Here is a 20,606-nt window from a genome sequence, read left to right on the forward strand (position 1 = left end):
CATTTTTCGCCTTCACTGATAGGCAACACTGATGAGGAAGCCTTGATTGGCATCACCGGTGGGCACACATTGGCAACACTGGTGGACACTGTTGGGATTGCACTGATAACCAGGACACAGATTATCAGTGTAGATGTGCCTTTTAGAGAATCTGGTTATTGGCGCTCTTCTCCTCTCCTCATGCTGTCAGCATAAGGAAAGGAGTGACGATAACCGGATTTTGTTCACATCCATGATCAGCTGTGATTGGGCACAGCCTATCACGTGGTAAATAGCCGCTGATTGGCTCTTTACCTAAATCTGTGATCAGCTGTGTTCTCCGGACACTGTGATCACTGAGCGTGCCGTCCGGCCTCCCAGAACTAGCTATTCGGCTATAGCACGGTCAGCAGGTGGTTAATCTGCAGATTTGCCAAAATGGAACATTGTGTATCCATTTTGGATGATGGTGACTCTTTGCATGCAAAAAAGGAGCTGCCTGCCGAAGCTTTGAAATGATGACTGTCTACCCCATGGTGAACTCAGTGCTGAAAGGGTTAGCTTTGTGTTAATATTGATCATTAATAGCTCTGGAGGTTGATCTTTAGTCTGAACCTCCCTTCCTTCCCACCCCTAAGTGGGAGGAACTGGGGTAATTTCCCTCTATATTTTGGAGAGGATAGGGAAGTTCAGACTAGGCTTGCTCTGATGAAGAGGGGCCGTCCCCCAAGACACGTCAGCTGGTTACATGACATCCATCTGAACTAGAGGAGTTGCATAGGTTTGTGGCTTTATGTACAACGCAGTCATCATTTTAGGTTTTACGAGTATGCACTCTTTTTATCCTTATACCCACGTTCACATCGGACCGTTTTGACATGTCAAATCACCGGCTATTGTCGGCAAACTACTTTGGCGACTACGGGGGCGATGATTTGAATAGACATCCATGCATGAACCCGCACAGATGTCTGTCAAATCGCCCCCTGAAGTCGGACTGCATTGCCAGTTTGAAATCGTATGAGTTCAGCTGAACTTGCACAATTTCAAACCCGCCCTCAATGTGAACACGGACTTAACCACTTGCCGATGTGCTATAGTCAAATGATGGCTATGGCGCAGTCATCCAGTGCTGGGAGGGCTTCTATCCCAGGACAGAACAACCCCCCCCCCCCTCCCGGTTTTGAAGTGGTTAAAAAAAATACTGCCAAAATTCATCACAAGTGGGTGAATGCTGGTCACATTTGTTCATTTATTTTCTTTTTAACCACATCCCACCCAGCCTACAGTAAAACGACGGCCGGGCGAGGATTTCATTGTTCTGACTGGATGTCATATGATGTCCTTCACACCATGCTACTTGTGCACGCCCCCCCGGGGATGTGCAGCCGGGCTATCAGCGGTGCGTCATTTGGACACACTGCATCTCTGATCAAGGTAAAGAGCCTATGATGTAGACTCTTTAACATGTGTTCAGCTGTGTCCAATCACAGTGTAAATAGGAAGTGTCAGTTATCGGCATTCCTCTATTCACGCTGACAGTGCTTGAGTAGAGGAGAGCCGATAAGCGGCTCTCCTGCCAGAGAGGGTATGTGCTGATAATCAGTGCAGCCTTTCAGTTCCCATCATTGCCTCCTCATCAGTGCCCATCAGTGCTACATATCAGTGTCTCCTCATCAGTGCTGCCTCCTCAGTGCCCATCAGTGCTGCATAGCAGTGCCGCCTATCAGTGCTGAAAAAGTAATGCCTCATCAGTGCCCACGAGTGCCACCTTGTCAGATACACCTCCTCAGTGCTGCATAGCAGATGCCTCCTCATCAGTGTTGCCATCTATCAGTGCCTTCTCATCAGTGCCCGTCAGTGCTGCCTCATCAATGCCCATCAGTGCCACTTTTCAGTGTCCATCAGTGCTGAAAAAGTAATGCCTTATCAGTGCCCACGAGTGCCACCTTGTCAGATACGCCTCCTCAGTGCTGCATAGCAGATGCCTCCTCATCAGTGTTGCCATCTATCAGTGCCCATCAGTGCCTTCTCATCAGTGCCGGCTCCTCAGTGCCCGTCAGTGCTGCCTCATCAATGCCCATCAGTGCTGCATAGCAGTGCCCATCAGTGCTGAAAAAGTAATGCCTTATCAGTGCCCACGAGTGCCACCTTTTCAGATATGCCTCCTCATCAGTGTTGCATAGCAGTGCCACCTATCAGTGCTGCATATTAGTGCTTCCTCATCAGTGCCCATGAGTGCGACCTTGTCAGATCCGCCTCCTCAGTGCTGCACAGCAATGCCTCTTCATCAGTGCTGCATATCAGTGTCTGTCAGTGCCTCCTCATCACTGCCTCTTCATCAGTGCCCATCAGTGCTGCATATCAGTGTCCAACAGTGCTGAATATTATTGCCTCCTCATCGGTGCCCATGAGTGCCACCTCCTCAGTACAGCCTCATCAGCACACATCAGTGAAGGAGAAAAATTACTTATTTACAAAATTTTATAACAAAAACTAAGAAGTGTTTTTTTTTTTTTTTTTTAAATATTAAATCTTTTTTCGTTTGTTTAGCAAAAAAAAAAAAAAAAAATCCCAGTGGTGACTAAATACCACTAAGCGAAAGCTCTATCGGTCTCAAAAAAAATGTTGTTTGGGTACAGCGTTGCATGACCGCACAATTGTCATTCAAAATGTAACAGCTGAAAATTGGCCTGGGCAGGAAGAGGGTAAAAGCACCCAGTATTGAAGTGGTTAAATAGACTTCTAAGACCTCATGCACACAGGGCATGAAAAATGCTGCTTATACAGGCTTTTGGCGTTTTTTTTTTTTTTTTCTTCAGCCTGTATAAGCAACTCTATATGTCCATTTTGCATACTTGAAGAGGAGTTGCTTTCAGGCTCAAATAAAAAAAAAAAAAAACTATCACAAGTGCGTTTTTCAGAGCTTTTGTGCAGAAAAATGGCTTCATGCGAATAAACGCGGCATTTAGGCACGATCAGCATTTTCAAGTGTACTGATTTTTGCTGCAAATGAGCAGTGTGGAATATTTTGGAAAAGAAAACACTTATAAAAGCAAAATCTCATAAACAGTTGTGAAATATGAGCCACTGTGAGCATTTTTATGCCACTTTTTCTGGCATTTTTTCAGCTGTCTAGCATGCATGGACCCTTTGGGGTTTATTTACTAAACCTGGAGAGTGCAAAAATCAGGCTCACTTGCCCATAGAAACCAATCAGCTTCCAGGATTTCTGCCAAATCCTAACTGAACAAGCTGAGGTTAGAAGCCGATTGGCTACCATGCACAGCTGCACCAGATTCTGAGAGCTCCAGTTTTGGCAAATCTCTCAAGTGTTTGTGAAATCTTACACCACAAAATGTACTCAGCCAATGAAAGGTAATGACTCAATTTTTATTTTTCTACTGCTATCAATGGCCAACACGGTACAACACTTCATCCATGTCTTTGGTGATCTCTGATCTCCTTATGAACTGTTTCTTACATGATGAAGATCAGCCATGGAGTATATCTGAGGTGTATATCAGGGTGTGCTTCTTCCCCACATGAGAGCTGTGATGTCCAGCAACATTCATATAGAAGACATTTCCCGCACTCAAGGCACTAATACACCTCTAGGATTGTGTGCGATCCCTGATGTACAGGAAGACAGGACTTCATTGAGGAGCAATTCCCTCACTCAGGACAGGGAAGTGGCTTCTCCCCCGTGTGAGATCTCTGATGTCTGGAAAGATGAGACTTTTCTGAAAAACATTTCCCACACTCAGTACAGGAATGCGGCTTCTCCCCCGTGTGACATCTCTGATGTGTGACAAGTTTTGATTTTTGTACAAAACATTTCCCACACTCAGGACAGGAATACGGCTTCTCCCCCGTGTGCAATGCCTGATGTCTGTGAAGATTGGGTTTCCTTGTAAAACCTTTCCCGCAATCAGGACAAGAATACGGCTTTTCCCCCGTGTGAGATCTCTGATGTATGACAAGTTCTGATTTTTGTACAAAACACTTCTCGCACTCGGAACAGGAATACGGCTTCTCCCCTGTGTGAATTGTTCGATGTCTCTGAAGATTGGACTTCATTGAAAAAGATTTCCCGCAGTCATTACAGGAATACGGCTTTTCCCCAGTGTGCAATCTCTGATGTGTGTAAAGATGTGATGACTGTGAAAAACTTTTATCACACTTAGGACAAGAATACGGCTTCTCACCGGTGTGCAATCTCTGATGTCTAAGATAAAAGGACTTGTTTGCAAAACATTTCCCACACTTAGGGCAGGAATATGGCATCTCACCTGTGTGCAATCTCTGATGGCTGTAAAGATGGGACATCTGTGAAAAACATTTCCCGCAGTCTGGGCAGGAATATGGCTTCTCATCTGCGTGCAATCTCTGATGGCTGTAAAAATTGGATATCCTTGAAAAACATTTCCCGCACTTAGGACAGGAAAGTGGCTTATCCCCTGTGTGAGATTTCTGATGTATGTAAAGATGTGACTTATCCAAAAAATATTTCCCACACTCAAAGCAGGAATATGACTTCTCACCCGTGTGCAATCTTTCATGTGTACAAAGGTTGGATCTCTTAGAAAAACACCTCCCGCACTCAGTACAGGAAAACTTCTTATCTGTTGGAAGGACGGCACCGTCCCTCACAGTCTGAGGTTCCTCAGGATAAGAGGAATACGATGGTCCATCTACACTGTGTGGTGCCGGATGGACATTTGAGGTAGCCGGGTTTTCTCCTGGACTATACTGTGTGATGTCCTCATCTTCTACTTTACAGTCTGGAGACAAAGTGAGACAATCCTCTGAGGTTTTCCTCATCTCCCGTCCATCTACTAAAATAGAAATAAAAAGATTATTACTAGACATGAACAGATTGGTTCCCCTAAACCAGGACTCCGCCCACATCAGGCAGCTTTGTCTCCGAAGTTCTTATAATTCCCCCCTCAAGGTAACTAGTAAATGGGTCCTCTGATCTCCTACCAGTTCATTTCTTTATTCATGGACCTTAGTCAGAGAGTGAGGAAACAACAAGTACGTATAGGAGTGAGAGTGAGGAGTAGACCATAGATTCAATGTCACCACCCCCCCTCCATCACTCATGAATAACAGCGGGGCTGAGCCCCACCAGAGGTCAGAGAGTAGAGATGGGGGAAGAACAACCAAGATGAAGACTGGACTGATCCTGAAGACCACAGTCATTGTGTTATTGACTCCTCCCTCATCATCACTTTATGTTAAAGGTTGCAAATGGTTGAACATGTAATCATATTATTATCAGCAAATAAAAGTATACTTATCCCTCCACCCAGCACTGCCAGCAAACAACAGAGTAAGTTACCCTGGGAGAATGACTCTTTCAGAGACCTAGACCCAGGCACGGGAAAGAAGAACCAAAGCACATGCATCAGATGCCTAGATTGAGCAATGTTTATGGTAAAAATCAATATTTTGCTGCCAGCTGAACTCCAAAATCTCCATAAATACAGTCAAGATACATAAATTGTGTCTGCAGAACAGAGAAGGAAGATTATCTGAGAGAAATACAGGAAAGTGACCAGGGTATTACAGGCTGATATCACTCAGTCCCCACCCTACTCTGGACCAATCAGTGAGCAGTATGGGTAGAGGAATGTATTTAGTGTTAATGACCCACCTGTGCTGATCTCTGTAGGAGTGTCCTCTTCTATAATTGTCACCGTTATTCCATCCTCCTCCATAGACTGCGGATCATCCATCACATACGTCTCTTCTTCTTCTGCTTTAACCTCAACTTGTATATCTATCAGATCTTTACCCTAAACCAAGAAAAGGAGAGAAAATGTAATCTATAAAATATAAGCTTTACTATTGTGACATTAAAAAAAAATATCCACACATCATCTCATCTCCTCAAGGTTATGTTCTAGATATTCCATCCCACCAACCTTGTAATGGTGAGGGATGGTGTGATCTTCCTGTGCGGAATCCCGGGAATACAGAGGACGGGGACATCTCTCTGGTGGGTTCCTGGTATTAGGTGACTCCATCATATCCTTGTGTCCTTCTGAAAACTCCTCCATCACTCCATACTCCTCATCCTCCTCTTTATACTCTTCTTTAACAACAATATTATCATCCCCCAAGATTCCACTCTGAAAGATCTAATAAAACATTCATTGTAACAAATATGCTTCTGTATAAATCATTACCAACAATTGATCCTCATCTACCTGGGGGATTGTGCGATCTTCCTGTGTGGAATCCCGGGAATACAGAGGACGGGGACATCTCTCTGGTGGGTTTCTGTAGATAGATGACTCCACCATGGTGTCCTGGGACAGATCTTTGTGTCCTTTTGAAAACTCTGACTCCTCCATCACCCCGTCCCCATCATCCTCCTCTTTTATCTCTTCTTTACCCTCAACTTTAGAATCTTTCAAGTTTCCTCTCTGAATATATAATACAAATGGCATGAATTGTAACAATGCAGATAATGTACAGATCCTAATGATACTATCAGTGATTGTTCCTCATCTACCTGATGATGGTGAGGGATGGTGTGATCTTCCTGTGTGGAATCCCGGGAATACAGAGGACGGGGACATCTCTCTGGTGGGTTCCCATTACTGGATCCATCTGTAGGAAACACACACACTGACTGAATACATTGTTTCTATGTGTTTATCAGATGATGGGGGATCTAGGTGGACCCTCCGTACTACTCTCTCCTTTACAATAAAGTCTCCTCTTACCCGGTGATGTGAGGGGCGGCTGATTGTCCATCATGACGTCCTTGTAGAGATCCTTGTGTCCTTCTAAATACTCCCACTCCTCCATGGAGAAATAGACAGTGACATCCTGACACCTTATAGGAACCTGACACACACAATGATACAGTCACCATCCAGACACATCCCTTGTCTGTTACTGGATAATGTCCCAGAATTCCCAGCACCGCTCACCTCTCCTGTCAGCAGCTCCATCATCTTCTTGGTGACTTCTAGAATCTTCTGCATGTTGTGTCTCTCAGGTTTTAGGGAGTCACATGGAGGCACTGTGATGGTCATATGATCACCTGACTTCAGAGGAGGAAATCTCTGTATTGAGGAACCAATAGGAAAATTATGTTAGAATCCCAGAATCCTCCTCACCTCTCCAGTCAGGTCTGTGTTTTATAAATAGAGATGAGAGTGATGTCATGTGACCTCCCAGAATCCTCCTCACCTCTCCGGTCAGCAGGTAGATGATCTCCAGGGTGAAGTTTAGTATCTTCTCAGTCATGTGACTCCGGTCCTCCTCCATCCTCATTGGTGCTGTCGTTTGATCTATACAGGTCTCCTTGTAGACGGATAACTTTGGGAAATGAAAGTAAGAATTATTTGGATGGTGTTGGTCACACAATAATAGGATGTGGATGTGAGGGGGGTGTAATAGGAGGGTTGCTGTACATTTAAGAACTACTCCCCTAATGGGAACACGTTTAGTCTGGACCGTTTAGTGTTTGCTACATTTTTGTGGTCCCGGGACCCTATTGGCCTGCTGGATCGGAAATTTCCCTTTCTCTGTTGGGCTTGTTTGGTTTTTAAACTGGTTTTGCTTAATTTTAGATCTGCAGACAAGGATTGATAAATGCGATCCTTCCTTTAACTTGTTTGCTCTGAGGCAGAGCCATGAGGTCAATGTAGGCTAAATTTTGTTACAATTTCTTTTGAGTCTGCAGAACTGTCCTTTGGGTATATTATTTTTCCAAAGAGAGTGGTGGCAATGCATATAATGGTGATAAGATGTCCCACCAGTAGGTTTACAAAATTATTTTTGTGATAATTCGATCTTCCTCCTGAGCTAATTCCAATTCTTATAAAATGAGGTTGTTCGGGTCTATAACAGAAGTAAAACTGAGCCCCGGGTTGTTGTTATTACACTGTGCATCAAACTCCAAGAATGCCACTTTGTCACCGTCCCTGATGAGGAGCACATCTTCAATATATCATTATCATCTGGGAAGGTGACAAAGTTTTACTGTGTTGAAAAGAGCAAGCTTCTTATGAATGAGTTTAAAGGAGAACGGCTATCCTGATGGTTTGCCAGAGAAAGCTTTTAGGAGCGAGACGGTTCCTACTCAGCTGCTAGTGATCCACCAGCCCCACATGACACCAAATTGAGGTTTATCCCTGTTTTTATCAGTGATTTTAAGGCTGTTGGTCACAGTATTAGGAAACATTGGCCTGTCCTGAATTATGTAATCTCTGGTCTGTTGTTTAGTTTGGCCATCTTTATTTTTCATTTATTATTATTTTTCAAGTCTATATGCAACATTATTCAAGCAATTTTATAAGATATCCACTTGCTGACCGCAATACGTATATATATATATATATATATATATATATATATATATATATACATTGCGGCTTGCAAGTGGTACACTGGGGTTTATGGCTGCAGCTATCAGCCATAACCCGATATTTTTTTCTTCAGCCAATGATTCTTTTCCTCATGAAAGCGGTCAGAGCGGGTAATTACCCGAGATGCCGTGGCTAACCCGAACCTCTGTCAACGAAAAAGATTCAAGGGTTTTTACTGAAATCTTTTCATAATCCCATAGGCCAAATGGAGATGTAAGGCCTATTCTGGACCTCAAGGCTCTGAATCAGTTTCTAGTCATTTGTTCTTTCCGGATGGAGTAAATTCGTTCAGTTGTAGCCTCCTTGCACGTCGAGGAATTCTTGGCGTTCATAGACATCAAGGACGCCTACCTACCCGTGCCAATCTGCAAATCCCAAAGGTTTCTGCGATTCGCAGTGGGCGACCAACATTTTCAGTTTGTGGCGCTGCCCTTCGGGTTAGCCACGGAGCCTCGGGTATTCGCAAAGGTATTGGCTCCAGTATTGGCAGTTCTTAGATCTCAGTGAATATCGGTTGCAGGATACTTGGACGATCTACTATTGATCGATCAAATGGTTCCAGACCTGAGGCAGGAATGTAGCCCGGGCGGTTCAATTCTTGGAGTGACTGGGTTGGGTTCTGAACTGGTCAAAATCGGCCCTGCGGCCGGTTCAGCGCCTAGAGCAGTGATGGTGAACCTTGGCACCCCTGATGTTTTGGAACTACATTTCCCATGATGCTCATGCACTCTGCAGTGTAGTTCAGCATCATGGGAAATGTAGTTCCAAAACATCTGGGATGCTAAGGTTCGCCATTACTGGACTAGAGTATCTGGGGCTAATACTAGGCACGGTCAGGGCAAAGGTATTTTTGCCACCAGAGAAGGTCAGAGCCATGAAAAACCTCGTCCAGGTCATAAAAGGGAAAAGATATCCCTCCATTCGCCTGTGTATGAAACCTACATCAAGGACGCGTACCTACACGTGCCAATCTGCAAATCCCATCAAAGGTTTCTGCGATTCGCAGTGGACGACCAACATTTTCAGTTTGTGGCGCTGCCCTTTGGGTTAGCCATGGGAGCCTATGAAATCACTCCTTGTGACCTTAGCTGATCTATTGCCTGAAGAAAAGATCTCTTTTTTTACCGGGTCTATGGGGACGTTGGACCTTAAGAACCGAGAGGGGGGAAGCCCCCGTAATTCTATTTTGTACCTCTGAGACACGGCAGAAACAACCCACCTGTCTTGGATCACTTCTTCCCAGGCGTCTGAGAACTCCAATAGCCCCCTTCCCCCACCCTCGTGAGTGGGGGCGCCCCTTCATAAGAAGGACTTGGGACTGACTTTAGGGGGTCTATGGGCCCAAGGCTTTTTCTGCCCCTGGCCTTGAGACCCAGACGGCTGAGGCCGTCGATACTGCCTGAAATTAGAAGTGCTGGGTACTGAAGCACTAGACACCTTAAAAGGAAGGTCATCTCCTCTTCTTAACTGGTAGAAGCGCACTCTTACCCACTGAAATCTTCTGGATATACTTATCCAGGTCTTCTCCAAATAGCCGATCCCCGTGAAAGGGGAAACCAGCTAATAATCTTTTGCAGGGTAGCTCCGCGGACCGTTTCTTTAACCAAAGAATCCTGTGCATGTGTACTGACAGCAGGGCCAACCGGGACACCTGCTGTAGGGAATCCTTAAGGGCATCTACTGCGAAACATAAGGCATGAGGTAATTCTGACAAATCCTCCGCAGATACCCCTGAACCAGTCTTAGTTACCCGCTTCACCTAGTCCTTTAAAGACTGACAGATAGCAATAGCTGCCACTGCCGGTTGTGCAGCAGACCAGGCAATAGCAAATTAAGTCTTTAACCACTTCAGCCCCGGAAGATTTGGCTGCTCAATGACCGGGCCATTTTTGCGATTCGGCACTGCGTCGCTTTAACTGACAATTGCGCGGTCGTGCGGCGTTGTACCCAAACAAAATTGACGTCCTTTTTTCCCCACAAACAGAGCTTTCTTTTGGTAGTATCTCTGTGGTTTTTATTTTTTGCACTATAAACAAAAAAATGAGCGACAATTTAAAAAAAAAAAGCAATATTTTTTACTTTTTGCTGTAATAAATATCCCCCAAAAAACTAATTTTTTCCTCAGTTTAGGCCGATATGTATTCTTCTACATATTTTTGGTAAAAAAAAAAAAAAAAATCGCAAGTAAGTGTATATTGATTGGTTTGCACAAAAGTTATAGCGTCTACAAAATAGGGGATAGTTTTATGGCATTTTTATTATAATTTAATCTTTTTATTGGTAATGGCGGTGATCTGCAATTTTTTATCGTGTCTGCGACATTATGGCGGACACATCGGACACTTTTGACACTATTTTGGGACCATTGTCTTTTATACAGCGATCAGTACGATAAAAATGCACTGATTACTGTGTAAATGAAACTGGCAGGGAAGGGGGTTAAACACTAGAGGGTGATGAAGGGGTTAAGTGTGTCCTAGGGAGAGATTCTAACTGTGGGGGGGGGGGGGTGGGCTTCAACTCACATGACAGCGATCCCCGCTAACGAAGACAGAAAGCAGTGATCTCTGTCATGTCACTAGGCAGAACAGGGAAATGCCTTGTTTACATAGGCATCTCCCCGTTCTACCTCTCTGTGAGACTATCGCCGGGATACAGGTGGACATCGAATCCATGGGTGCGATCGCAGAGCATGCGCTCCGGCATGGCGGCAAATTCAAAGGGATTTACAGGTACGCCCATTTGCGCAGCTGTGCCATTCTGCCGACGTATATGTACATGCAGCGGTCGGCAAGCGGTTAATAAAGACTAGAGGTCGACCGATATTTGACGTTTTTTATGTAATCGGCATCGGCCGATTGTGCTGATAAAAAAGGCCGATTATAACTTCAGCGCGACTTGCAAATGACTTCTGTAATAGAAGTCAATGCAAGTTGCCAGAAGTTTTCTGTGAAGCGACTTCTCTCCTCCTCTGGGCAGCCTGCCAAATCTGATAAAAGAACCTGAAAAGATACAATGTTTACACTTATCAATGAACTGAACTCTGTGTGAAGAAGCTCTCAGTTTAACCAGTTAAAGACTTAAATATTTTCTGACACTTGTTGCTTACAAGTAAAAATCCTGTGTTTTCTGCTAGAAAATCACTTCAAACCCCCAAACATTATATATATATTTTTAGCAGAGACCCTAGGGAATAAAATAGCGGTTGTTGCAATATTTTATGTCACACGGTATTTGCGCAGCGGTCTTTTAAACACAATTAAAAAAAAAAAAAAAAAATACACTAATGAATTAAAAAAAAACGAAGCAGTAAAGTTAGCCCATTTTTTTCGTCCAAAAGTTTTGATTACCTGTTTTTGTGTATTTAATATTTAAGATATAGTTTTTTTTTTAATCTAAATTCTACAAACAAGTGAACGGATTGGAGGTTTGTTTTGTTTAATAAATGTTTAAATGTAAAAAAAATTCTGTATCACTTATCACTTAAAGTGGGGTTCCACCCAAAAAAACAAAAATACCTGAAAAATTCTAAAAAAAAAAAAACAAAAAAACATTTGGATATATATTTTTTTTTACTTACCTCTAAATGCCTGTTGCTAGGTGGTCCCTCGTAGTCTGCCTCTTCCTTTGCCTGGGCTGGTGACATCACTTCCCCCTCGGCACAGGAAGGGCTCCGCTCTGCTCCCTCCCTCCTGTCAATCATCTGGGACCCATTACGGGTCCCAGGTGATTGAGCGGCCAATCACGGCGCGCGGCGCCGCTCGCGCATGTGCAGTGGGTGCCAGGCTGTGAAGCCACAGCCCGGCGCCCACAGTTGAAATGCTGGCGCCGACGAGCGGAGGGGGGGGGGGATGAGCGGGGCTTCGATCCCCCGCATCGCTGAACCCAGGGACAGGTAAGTGTCCAATTAAAAGTCAGCAGCTGCAGTATTTGTAGCTGCTGACTTTTCATTTTTTTTTTTTTTTTTTTAATGGACCCTCTGGGTTGAACTCCTCTTTAAGGTTGCTTTCACACTGGAGTGGGCAGGCTGCTAGTTTTAGCAGCGCTTTATCGTCATTTTAGCGGCGCCATTCGGCTGCTAGCGGGGCGCTTGCGCTTTGCAGGCGCTTCGGCAGCGGTGCGCATTCATTTCAATGGGCAGGAGTGGTGGAGGAGCGGTATGCACCGCTCCAAAGATGCTGCTTGCAGGACTTTATTTTTTAACATCCTGCCAGCGCATCGCTTTTTTTTTTAGCCCAAAAGCGCCTGAAAAACGCCCCAGTGTGAAAGGGGTCTAACTGTTAGATTTTCTGAGATGAAGGGAAAAAAAAAAAAAAAATCGGCCTAACATATCGGGCCAAAAAAAAAAAAAATCAGCTTTATATATCGGCCATCGCGATTTATAAATATCGGCATCGCCCAGAGAAAAAACCCATATCGGTCGACCTCTAATAAAGACTCCAATTTCTTATCTGCTGGATCTTTAAGCACCTGGGCATTACCTACAGGACAGGTAAGACAGGTACGTCTTATTCACAGAGGAAATGGCAGTGTCCACGGATGACCTACCCCATTTTCTTATAAACTGTTCCTCCATAGGGTACAAAAGCGTGAACCTTTTAATTCAAAAAAGTGTATTTTTTTTTTTTTTTTTAAAGTGCGCTTGTAAGACGGCTGCGCAAATACGGTGTGACAGAAAATATTGCAACGACCGCCATTTTATTCTCTAGGGTGTTAGAAAAAAATGTATAATGTTTGGGGGTTCTAATTCATTTTCTAGCAAAAAAAAAAACAAACTGTTTTTAACTTGTAAACAACAAATCTGAAAAAGAGGCTCCGTCCTTAAAGAGGAGTTCCACCCAGGGGGTCCAGTAAAAAAAAAAAAAAATTAAAAGTCAGCAGCTACAAACAATTGGAACCTATCTGTCCCAGGGTCCAGCGATGCGGGGGATCGAAGCCCCGCTCGTCTCCCCCTCCGTTCAGCGGCGCCGGCATTGCAACTGTGGGCGCCAGGCTGTGGCTTCACAGCCTGGCACCCACTGCGCATGCGCGAGCGGCGCCACGCGCTGTGATTGGCCGCTCAGTCACCTGGGACCTGTAATGGGTCCCAGATGATTGACAGGAGGGAGGGAGCAGAGCTGAGCCCTTCCTGTGCCGAGGGGAAGTGATGTCACCAGCCCAGGCAAAGGAAGAGGCAGACTACGAGGGACCCCCTAGCAACAGGCATTTAGAGGTAAGTGAAAAAAATATATATCCAAATGTTTTTGTTTTTTTGTTTTTTTTAATTTTTCATGTAGTTTTTTTTTTTTTAGGGTGGAACCCCACTTTAAGAGCCCTACAACCTCCACTTCTCTCAGAGCCCCGCTGCCCTCCAACCCTATCAAGGGCCCAAAGTCCTTCAGCTACACCACCCCCTCAGGGGCCCCAAAATCCTTCAGCTTCAGTACCTCCTGAGCTCCTCTACTTCCCTCCCTCTGACACCAATGATGGAACATATTCTTCATGGCAGGCTGGGGAATGTTTTCTTCCTCCTGACCAGCAATGTAAGGGGCTCTATGCTCCATACTCCTGACCCCTGCACTCCATCATTGTGTTGGCTGCATATTGTAATGATTATCCATTGGCTGCCTGTGTATAATAATTGTCCTTTGTAGGCCATGTATGATCAGGATGGTCATTGTCTTGTCTATTTATTGTCAGTGCTGTTTGTTTAGAGGACCATATTACTAGAATTTATCTCCAAAATGAAGAGAATGTTCCGGCCCCCTAAGTGGGGAAATGTTCTGCCCCTGAAGGGGTTAATCTAGGTTTCTACACTATATATGTGTGTATCATCATCTGCTGGAGATAAAAGACATCACAGTGACTATGGAGGAAGAGGACGGACATGACGGGGGGTTACTGGGTGTAAATAGAAAATAAGATCTTATTACCTCCTCTACTGCCACATCCAACAATGTCTTCTTTCTACTTCCTCCCGGCTCACCTCTCACCCGGAACTTCCTGTCTGTACCTGACATCACTTCCTGTATTCCATAGAGACATGTCCTGTCTGGGTAGAAGTGAGATCACCATCTAGTGGAGCTCAGAGGAACTGCAGCCCCGGGAAACGTCTCCACTCCCACCAAGGGTGATAGAAATATATGACTGCCTAGTCCAGCCTTTCTCAGCCAGTGTTCCTCCAAAGTTTTCTAGGGGTTTCTTGAGCAATGAACAATTTATCTCTCTCATTAACCACTTCCCACCCCCCATTGCAAAATGACAGCCGGAAAGTGCAGTACAGTGTTACTATGGTAACATTATATTGCTCTAGTCACAATGTGTTAAAAAAAAAATAATAATATAACGATTGGGCTGAAGTGACGTTTGACGTCGCTTCCGTCATCCAATGGTATGGAGCTGAGTGGGGGCCATCTTTCCCTCACTCATCTCGCCGTCTCCGCCGCTACCGGTGGCAATTACCTGAGCACAGCGGGGGGGCACCTCTCCCAACGCCAATAGAAGTGATCTTGCGGTGAATCCGCCACTAAGACCACTTTTACCTGAAAGAGGACCGCCCACCGTTGCGGAAAATACCGGGGTTATGGTAACTATCTGCTGCCATAACCCCTGAATTCTACATCAAAATACCAACGTACGGCTACGGCGGTTTGCGGTAAAAAAAAAAAAGAGTATTTGTACTGTGCTGGCATTTTCAAGCCTCAAAACATGAGGTAGGCCATCAGTACATCAGGATTGATCAATTTTCAGATATATCTCATAGTTTTTACTGACTCTATACCATTCCGACAGACTAAATAATATACACTGATTTGGGTTATTTTCACTAAAAAATGCAGCAGAATACATTTTGGCCTAAATTTATAAAGAACAATTATTATTTATTTGCAGAATTTTATAACAGAAGTGAAAAATACATTTGTTTTTCAAAAATTTCTGTATTTTTTTGATTTATTTAGCAAGAAATAAATAACCCAGTGGTGATTAAATACCACCAAAAGAAAACTCTATTTGTGTGAAAAAAATGAATTTTGGTACATCATTGCATGACCGCGCAATTGTCATTCAAAGTGCTACAGTGCTGAAAGCTGAAAATTGGCCTGGGCAGGAAGGGGGGTAAAAGTGCCCAGTGATGAAGCGATTAATTAACAACTGGCATCAATGAACTGTAAGGGGGGCAGTCTTTCCACTTCTCCCATTGGTCACCAATGTAAGTGACCACTACACTGATCACTGATATAAGAGGGTCCTTCTCTCATTGGTCACCAATGTAAGTGACCACTACACTGGCCACTGATATAAGGGGGTCCTTCTCTCATTGGTCACCAATGTAAGTAAACACTACACTCATATAAGGGGGTCCTTTTCCCATTGGTCTCCAATGTTAGTGACCACTACACTGATCACTGATATAAGGGGGTCTTTCTATCCTAGGCCACAAATGTAAGGAACCTCTACACTGAGTATTGAAATGAGGGGGTCCTTCTCCCATTGGACATCAATGTAACGAACCACCACACTGGCCACTGATATAAGGGGGTCCTTCTCTCATTGCTTAGTTGCCAACATTCTAAAAAAAAATTAGCGGCAAGAATAGGCGTGGCTTAAACTAAATATTGGCCGTGGCTTAACGGGGGTGTGGTTGGAGTCTGAGATGAAAGAGGGATGGAGGGAGAAGGAAGAGGGAGCGAGAAAGAAAGAGAGAAAGGGAGAGGGTCAGAGAGTGTGCGGAGATGATACAAGAGACGTTCAGAGAGTGTGCGGAGGTGATACAAGAGACGGTCAGAGAGTGCGGAGATGATACAAGAGACGGTCAGAGAGTGTGTGGAGATGATACAAGAGATGGTCAGAGAGTGCGGAGATGATACAAGAGACGGTCAGAGAGTGTGTGGAGTTGATACAAGAGATGGTCAGAGAGTGCGGAGATGATACAAGAGACGGTCAGAGAGTGTGTGGAGATGATACAAGAGATGGTCAGAGAGTGCGGAGATGATACAAGAGACAGTCAGAGAGTGTGTGGAGATGATACAAGAGATGGTCAGAGAGTGCGCAGAGATGATACAAGAGACAGTCAGAGAGTGTGTGGAGATGATACAAGAGATGGTCAGAGAGTGTGCAGAGATGATACAAGTGACAGTCAGAGAGTGTGTGGACATGATACAAGAGACAGTCAGAGAGTGTGCAGAGTTGATACAAGAGACGGTTAGAGAGTGTGCGGAAGTGTTACAAGAGATGGTCAGAGAGTGCGCAGAGGTGATACAAGAGAAGGTCAGAGAGTGTGTGGAGATGATACAAGAGACGGTCAGAGAGTGTGTGGAGGTGATACAAGAGACGGTCAGAGAGTGTGCAGAGATGATACAAGAGACGGTCAGAGAGTGTGTGGAGATGATACAAGAGACGGTCAGAGAGTGTGTGGAGGTGATACAAGAGATGGTCAGAGAGTGCGGAGATGATACAAGAGACGGTCAGAGAGTGTGTGGAGATGGTTCAAGAGATGGTCAGAGAGTGTGTGGAGATGGTACAAGAGATGGTCAGAGAGTGTGTAGAGATGATACAAGAGACGGTCAGAGAGTGCGCAGAGGTGATACAAGAGACGGTCAGAGAGTGTGCAGAGATGATACAAGAGACGTCAGAGAGTGTGCAGAGGTGATACAAGAGACAGTCAGAGAGTGTGTGGAGATGATACAAGAGATGGTCAGAGAGTGTGCAGAGATGATACAAGTGACAGTCAGAGAGTGTGTGGAGATGATACAAGAGACGGTCAGAGAGTGTGCGGAGGTGATACAAGAGACGGTCAGAAAGTGTGCAGAGGTGATACAAGAGATGGTCAGAGAGTGCGGAGATGATACAAGAGACAGTCAGAGAGTGTGTGGAGATGATACAAGAGATGGTCAGAGAGTGCGCAGAGATGATACAAGAGACAGTCAGAGAGTGTGTGGACATGATACAAGAGACAGTCAGAGAGTGTGCAGAGTTGATACAAGAGACGGTTAGAGAGTGTGCGGAAGTGTTACAAGAGATGGTCAGAGAGTGCGCAGAGGTGATACAAGAGAAGGTCAGAGAGTGTGTGGAGATGATACAAGAGACGGTCAGAGAGTGTGTGGAGGTGATACAAGAGACGGTCAGAGAGTGTGCAGAGATGATACAAGAGACGGTCAGAGAGTGTGTGGAGATGATACAAGAGACGGTCAGAGAGTGTGTGGAGGTGATACAAGAGATGGTCAGAGAGTGCGGAGATGATACAAGAGACGGTCAGAGAGTGTGTGGAGATGGTACAAGAGATGGTCAGAGAGTGTGTGGAGATGATACAAGAGACAGTCAGAGAGTGTGTAGAGATGATACAAGAGACGGTCAGAGAGTGCACAGAGGTGATACAAGAGACGGTCAGAGAGTGTGCAGAGATGATACAAGAGACGTCAGAGAGTGTGCAGAGGTGATACAAGAGACAGTCAGAGAGTGTGTGGAGATGATACAAGAGATGGTCAGAGAGTGTGCAGAGATGATACAAGTGACAGTCAGAGAGTGTGTGGAGATGATACAAGAGACGGTCAGAGAGTGTGCGGAGGTGATACAAGAGACGGTCAGAAAGTGTGCAGAGGTGATACAAGAGATGGTCAGAGAGTGTGCAGAGATGATACAAGAGACAGTCAGAGAGTGTGTGGAGATGATACAAGAGACGTTCAGAGAGTGTGCGGAGGTGATACAAGAGACGGTCAGAAAGTGTGCAGAGGTGATACAAGAGATGGTCAGAGAGTGTGCAGAGATGATACAAGAGACGGTCAAAGAGTGTGTGGAGGTGATACAAGAGATGGTCAGAGAGTGCGCACAGATGATACAAGACATGGTCAGAGAGTGTGTGGAGATGATACAAGAGATGGTCAGAGAGTGCGCAGAGGTGATACAAGAGACGGTCAGAGAATGTGTGGAGATGATACAAGAGACGGTCAGAGAGTGTGCAGAGATGATACAAGAGACGGTCAAAGAGTGTGTGGAGGTGATACAAGAGATGGTCAGAGAGTGCGCAGAGATGATACAAGAGACGGTCAGAGAGTGTGTGGAGATGATACAAGAGATGGTCAGAGAGTGTGCAGAGATGATACAAGAGATGGTCAGAGAGCGTGCGGGGATGATACAAGAGACGGTCAGAGAGCATGCGGGGATGATACAAGAGACGGTCAGAGAGTGTGCAGAGATGATACAAGAGACGGTCAGAGAGTGTGTGGAGATGATACAAGAGATGGTCAGAGAGTGTGCAGAGAGGATACAAGAGACAGTCAGAGAGTGTGAGGAGATGATACAAGAGATGGTAGACATAATACAGGAGAGGGTGAGAGAGTGCAGACATGGCACAGGAGAGGGTGAGAATGTGCAGACATGGTATAGGTGAGGGTGAAAGGGTGCAGACATGGTGGGTGAGAGGGTACAGACAGGGTACTTGAAAATTGGGACTGTTGGCACCTATGGTTAGGGAGGTATATAGTGCCAGGTTAGGTGATATAGAGCCAGGTTAGAGTGGTATATAGAGAAAGGTTAAGTGATAAAGAGCCAGGTTAGGTGATACAGAGCCAGGTTAGGGTGGTATATAGAGCCAGGTTAGGGTGATATACAGAGCCAGGTTAGGGTGGTATATAGAGCCAGGTTGGGTGATACAGAGCCAAGTTAGGGTGGTATATAATGCCAGGTTAGGGTGGTATACAGAGCCAGGTTAAGGTGGTATACAGAGCCAGGTTAGGATGGTATATTGAGCCAGGTTAGGTGATACAGAGCCAGGTTAGGGTGTTATATAGAGCCAGGTTAGGGTGGTATATAGTGCCAGGTTAGGGTGGCATACAGAGCCAGGTTAGGGTGGTATGCAGAGCCAGATTAGGGTGTATACAGAGACAGGTTAGGGTGATATATAGAGCCAGGTTAGGTGATACAGAGCCAAGTTAGGGTGGTATATAGAGCCAGGTTAGGGTGGTATATAATGCCAGGTTAGGGTGGTATACAGAGCCAGGTTAGGGTGGTATCCAGTGCCAGGTTAGGGTGGCATATAGAGCCAGGTTAGGGTGGTATATAGTGCCAGGTTGGGGTGGTATATAGAGACAGGCTGGGGTGGTATATAGAGCCAGGTTAGGGTGGTATACAGAGTCAGGTTAGGGTGGTATATAGAGCCAGGTTAGAGTGGTATACAGAGCCAGGTTAGGGTGGTATAGAGTGCCAGGTTAGGATGGTATACAGTGCCAGGTTAGGGTGGTATATAGAGACAGGTTAGGGTGGTATACAGTGCCAGGTTAGGGTGGTATATAGTACCAGGTTAGGGTGGTATATAGAGCCAGGTTAGGGTGGTATACAAAGCCAGGTTAGGGTGGTATACAGAGCCAGGTTAGGGTGGTATACAGTGCCAGGTTAGGGTGGTATATAGTGCTAGGGTGGTATATATTCTGGGAGTGTCTGGTGCAAACGTCACATCTGGTGGACACCATGGAGTAGTAAGAAGGTGAAGGGGGTCCAGAATGGAGTGGAGCAGACTGGACACGTGGTGTGCAACATGGGAACGCTATAGCAAAAGGTGAGCAGGGACCGGAGAGAGAGGACAGAGCAGCAGAGCTGGGGGACCAGAGCAGGAGAAACTAGCATTGTCACATGTGCTGTGCAGCGTGGGAGCAATAGAGGGGGAGGTCAGCAGGGACCAGAGAGAGGAGGAACAGCAAACCAGAGGATCAGCAGAGCTACTCAGTTACTATTGAGTGGGGATCAGCAGAGCTAGGGGTTACTACTGAGTAGGGGATCAGCAGAGCTGGAGGTTACTACTGACCTTTGGGATCTGTAGAGCTGGGGGTTACTACTAAGTGGGAGGAACAGCAGAGTTGGGAGTTGCTACTAAGTGGAGCATCAGCAGAGCTGGGAGTATTACTGAGCAGGTATTCTAATGAAAAAGGGTACTAAAAGGCTGGGGGTCTGCTAAATAAGGGTACCAATGAGCTTGGGATTTGCTGAACAGGGGTACTAATGAGCTGGGGATCTGGTGACTAGGGGTATTACTGAGCTGGGGTTGTACTGGACCCCTTTAAAACAAATATAAAATCAATACACACACAGGGCATTTGCCAAGCTTCATTAAAGCTTCAAAAAAGCATAATTGAAGCATCACTGTAGCATCATCGAAGCATGACTGAAGTATCATTGAAATATCATAGAAGTATCACAGAAGCATCAAAAACACATAAAAAATATCATGTTGAAGCAGTAGGCGCTTTAAGATGTGTTAAATTCAAA

At 45.2% G+C, this 20,606-nt stretch overlaps 1 protein-coding gene across 1 annotated transcript in view; it reads right to left on the reverse strand.

Moving 5' to 3' along the window:
- LOC141121637 (uncharacterized) overlaps positions 1 to 20,606 on the reverse strand; it is a 66,760-nt gene that overhangs the window by 19,661 nt on the left and 26,493 nt on the right. Inside the window, exons 9-18 of the mRNA XM_073611288.1 lie at positions 20,373 to 20,395; positions 14,282 to 14,368; positions 7,189 to 7,317; positions 6,927 to 7,061; positions 6,717 to 6,840; positions 6,503 to 6,600; positions 6,195 to 6,413; positions 5,910 to 6,125; positions 5,639 to 5,780; positions 3,673 to 4,817 (exon numbers count right to left, since the gene is read on the reverse strand). Coding sequence (XP_073467389.1) covers positions 3,673 to 4,817; positions 5,639 to 5,780; positions 5,910 to 6,125; positions 6,195 to 6,413; positions 6,503 to 6,600; positions 6,717 to 6,840; positions 6,927 to 7,061; positions 7,189 to 7,317; positions 14,282 to 14,368; positions 20,373 to 20,395 — 2,318 coding nt within the window. The remainder of the gene's footprint in view (positions 1 to 3,672; positions 4,818 to 5,638; positions 5,781 to 5,909; positions 6,126 to 6,194; positions 6,414 to 6,502; positions 6,601 to 6,716; positions 6,841 to 6,926; positions 7,062 to 7,188; positions 7,318 to 14,281; positions 14,369 to 20,372; positions 20,396 to 20,606) is intronic.

The sequence above is a fragment of the Aquarana catesbeiana genome, unplaced genomic scaffold (genome assembly GCF_042186555.1).
Source record: "Aquarana catesbeiana isolate 2022-GZ unplaced genomic scaffold, ASM4218655v1 unanchor227, whole genome shotgun sequence".
NCBI classification, from domain to species: domain Eukaryota; kingdom Metazoa; phylum Chordata; class Amphibia; order Anura; family Ranidae; genus Aquarana; species Aquarana catesbeiana.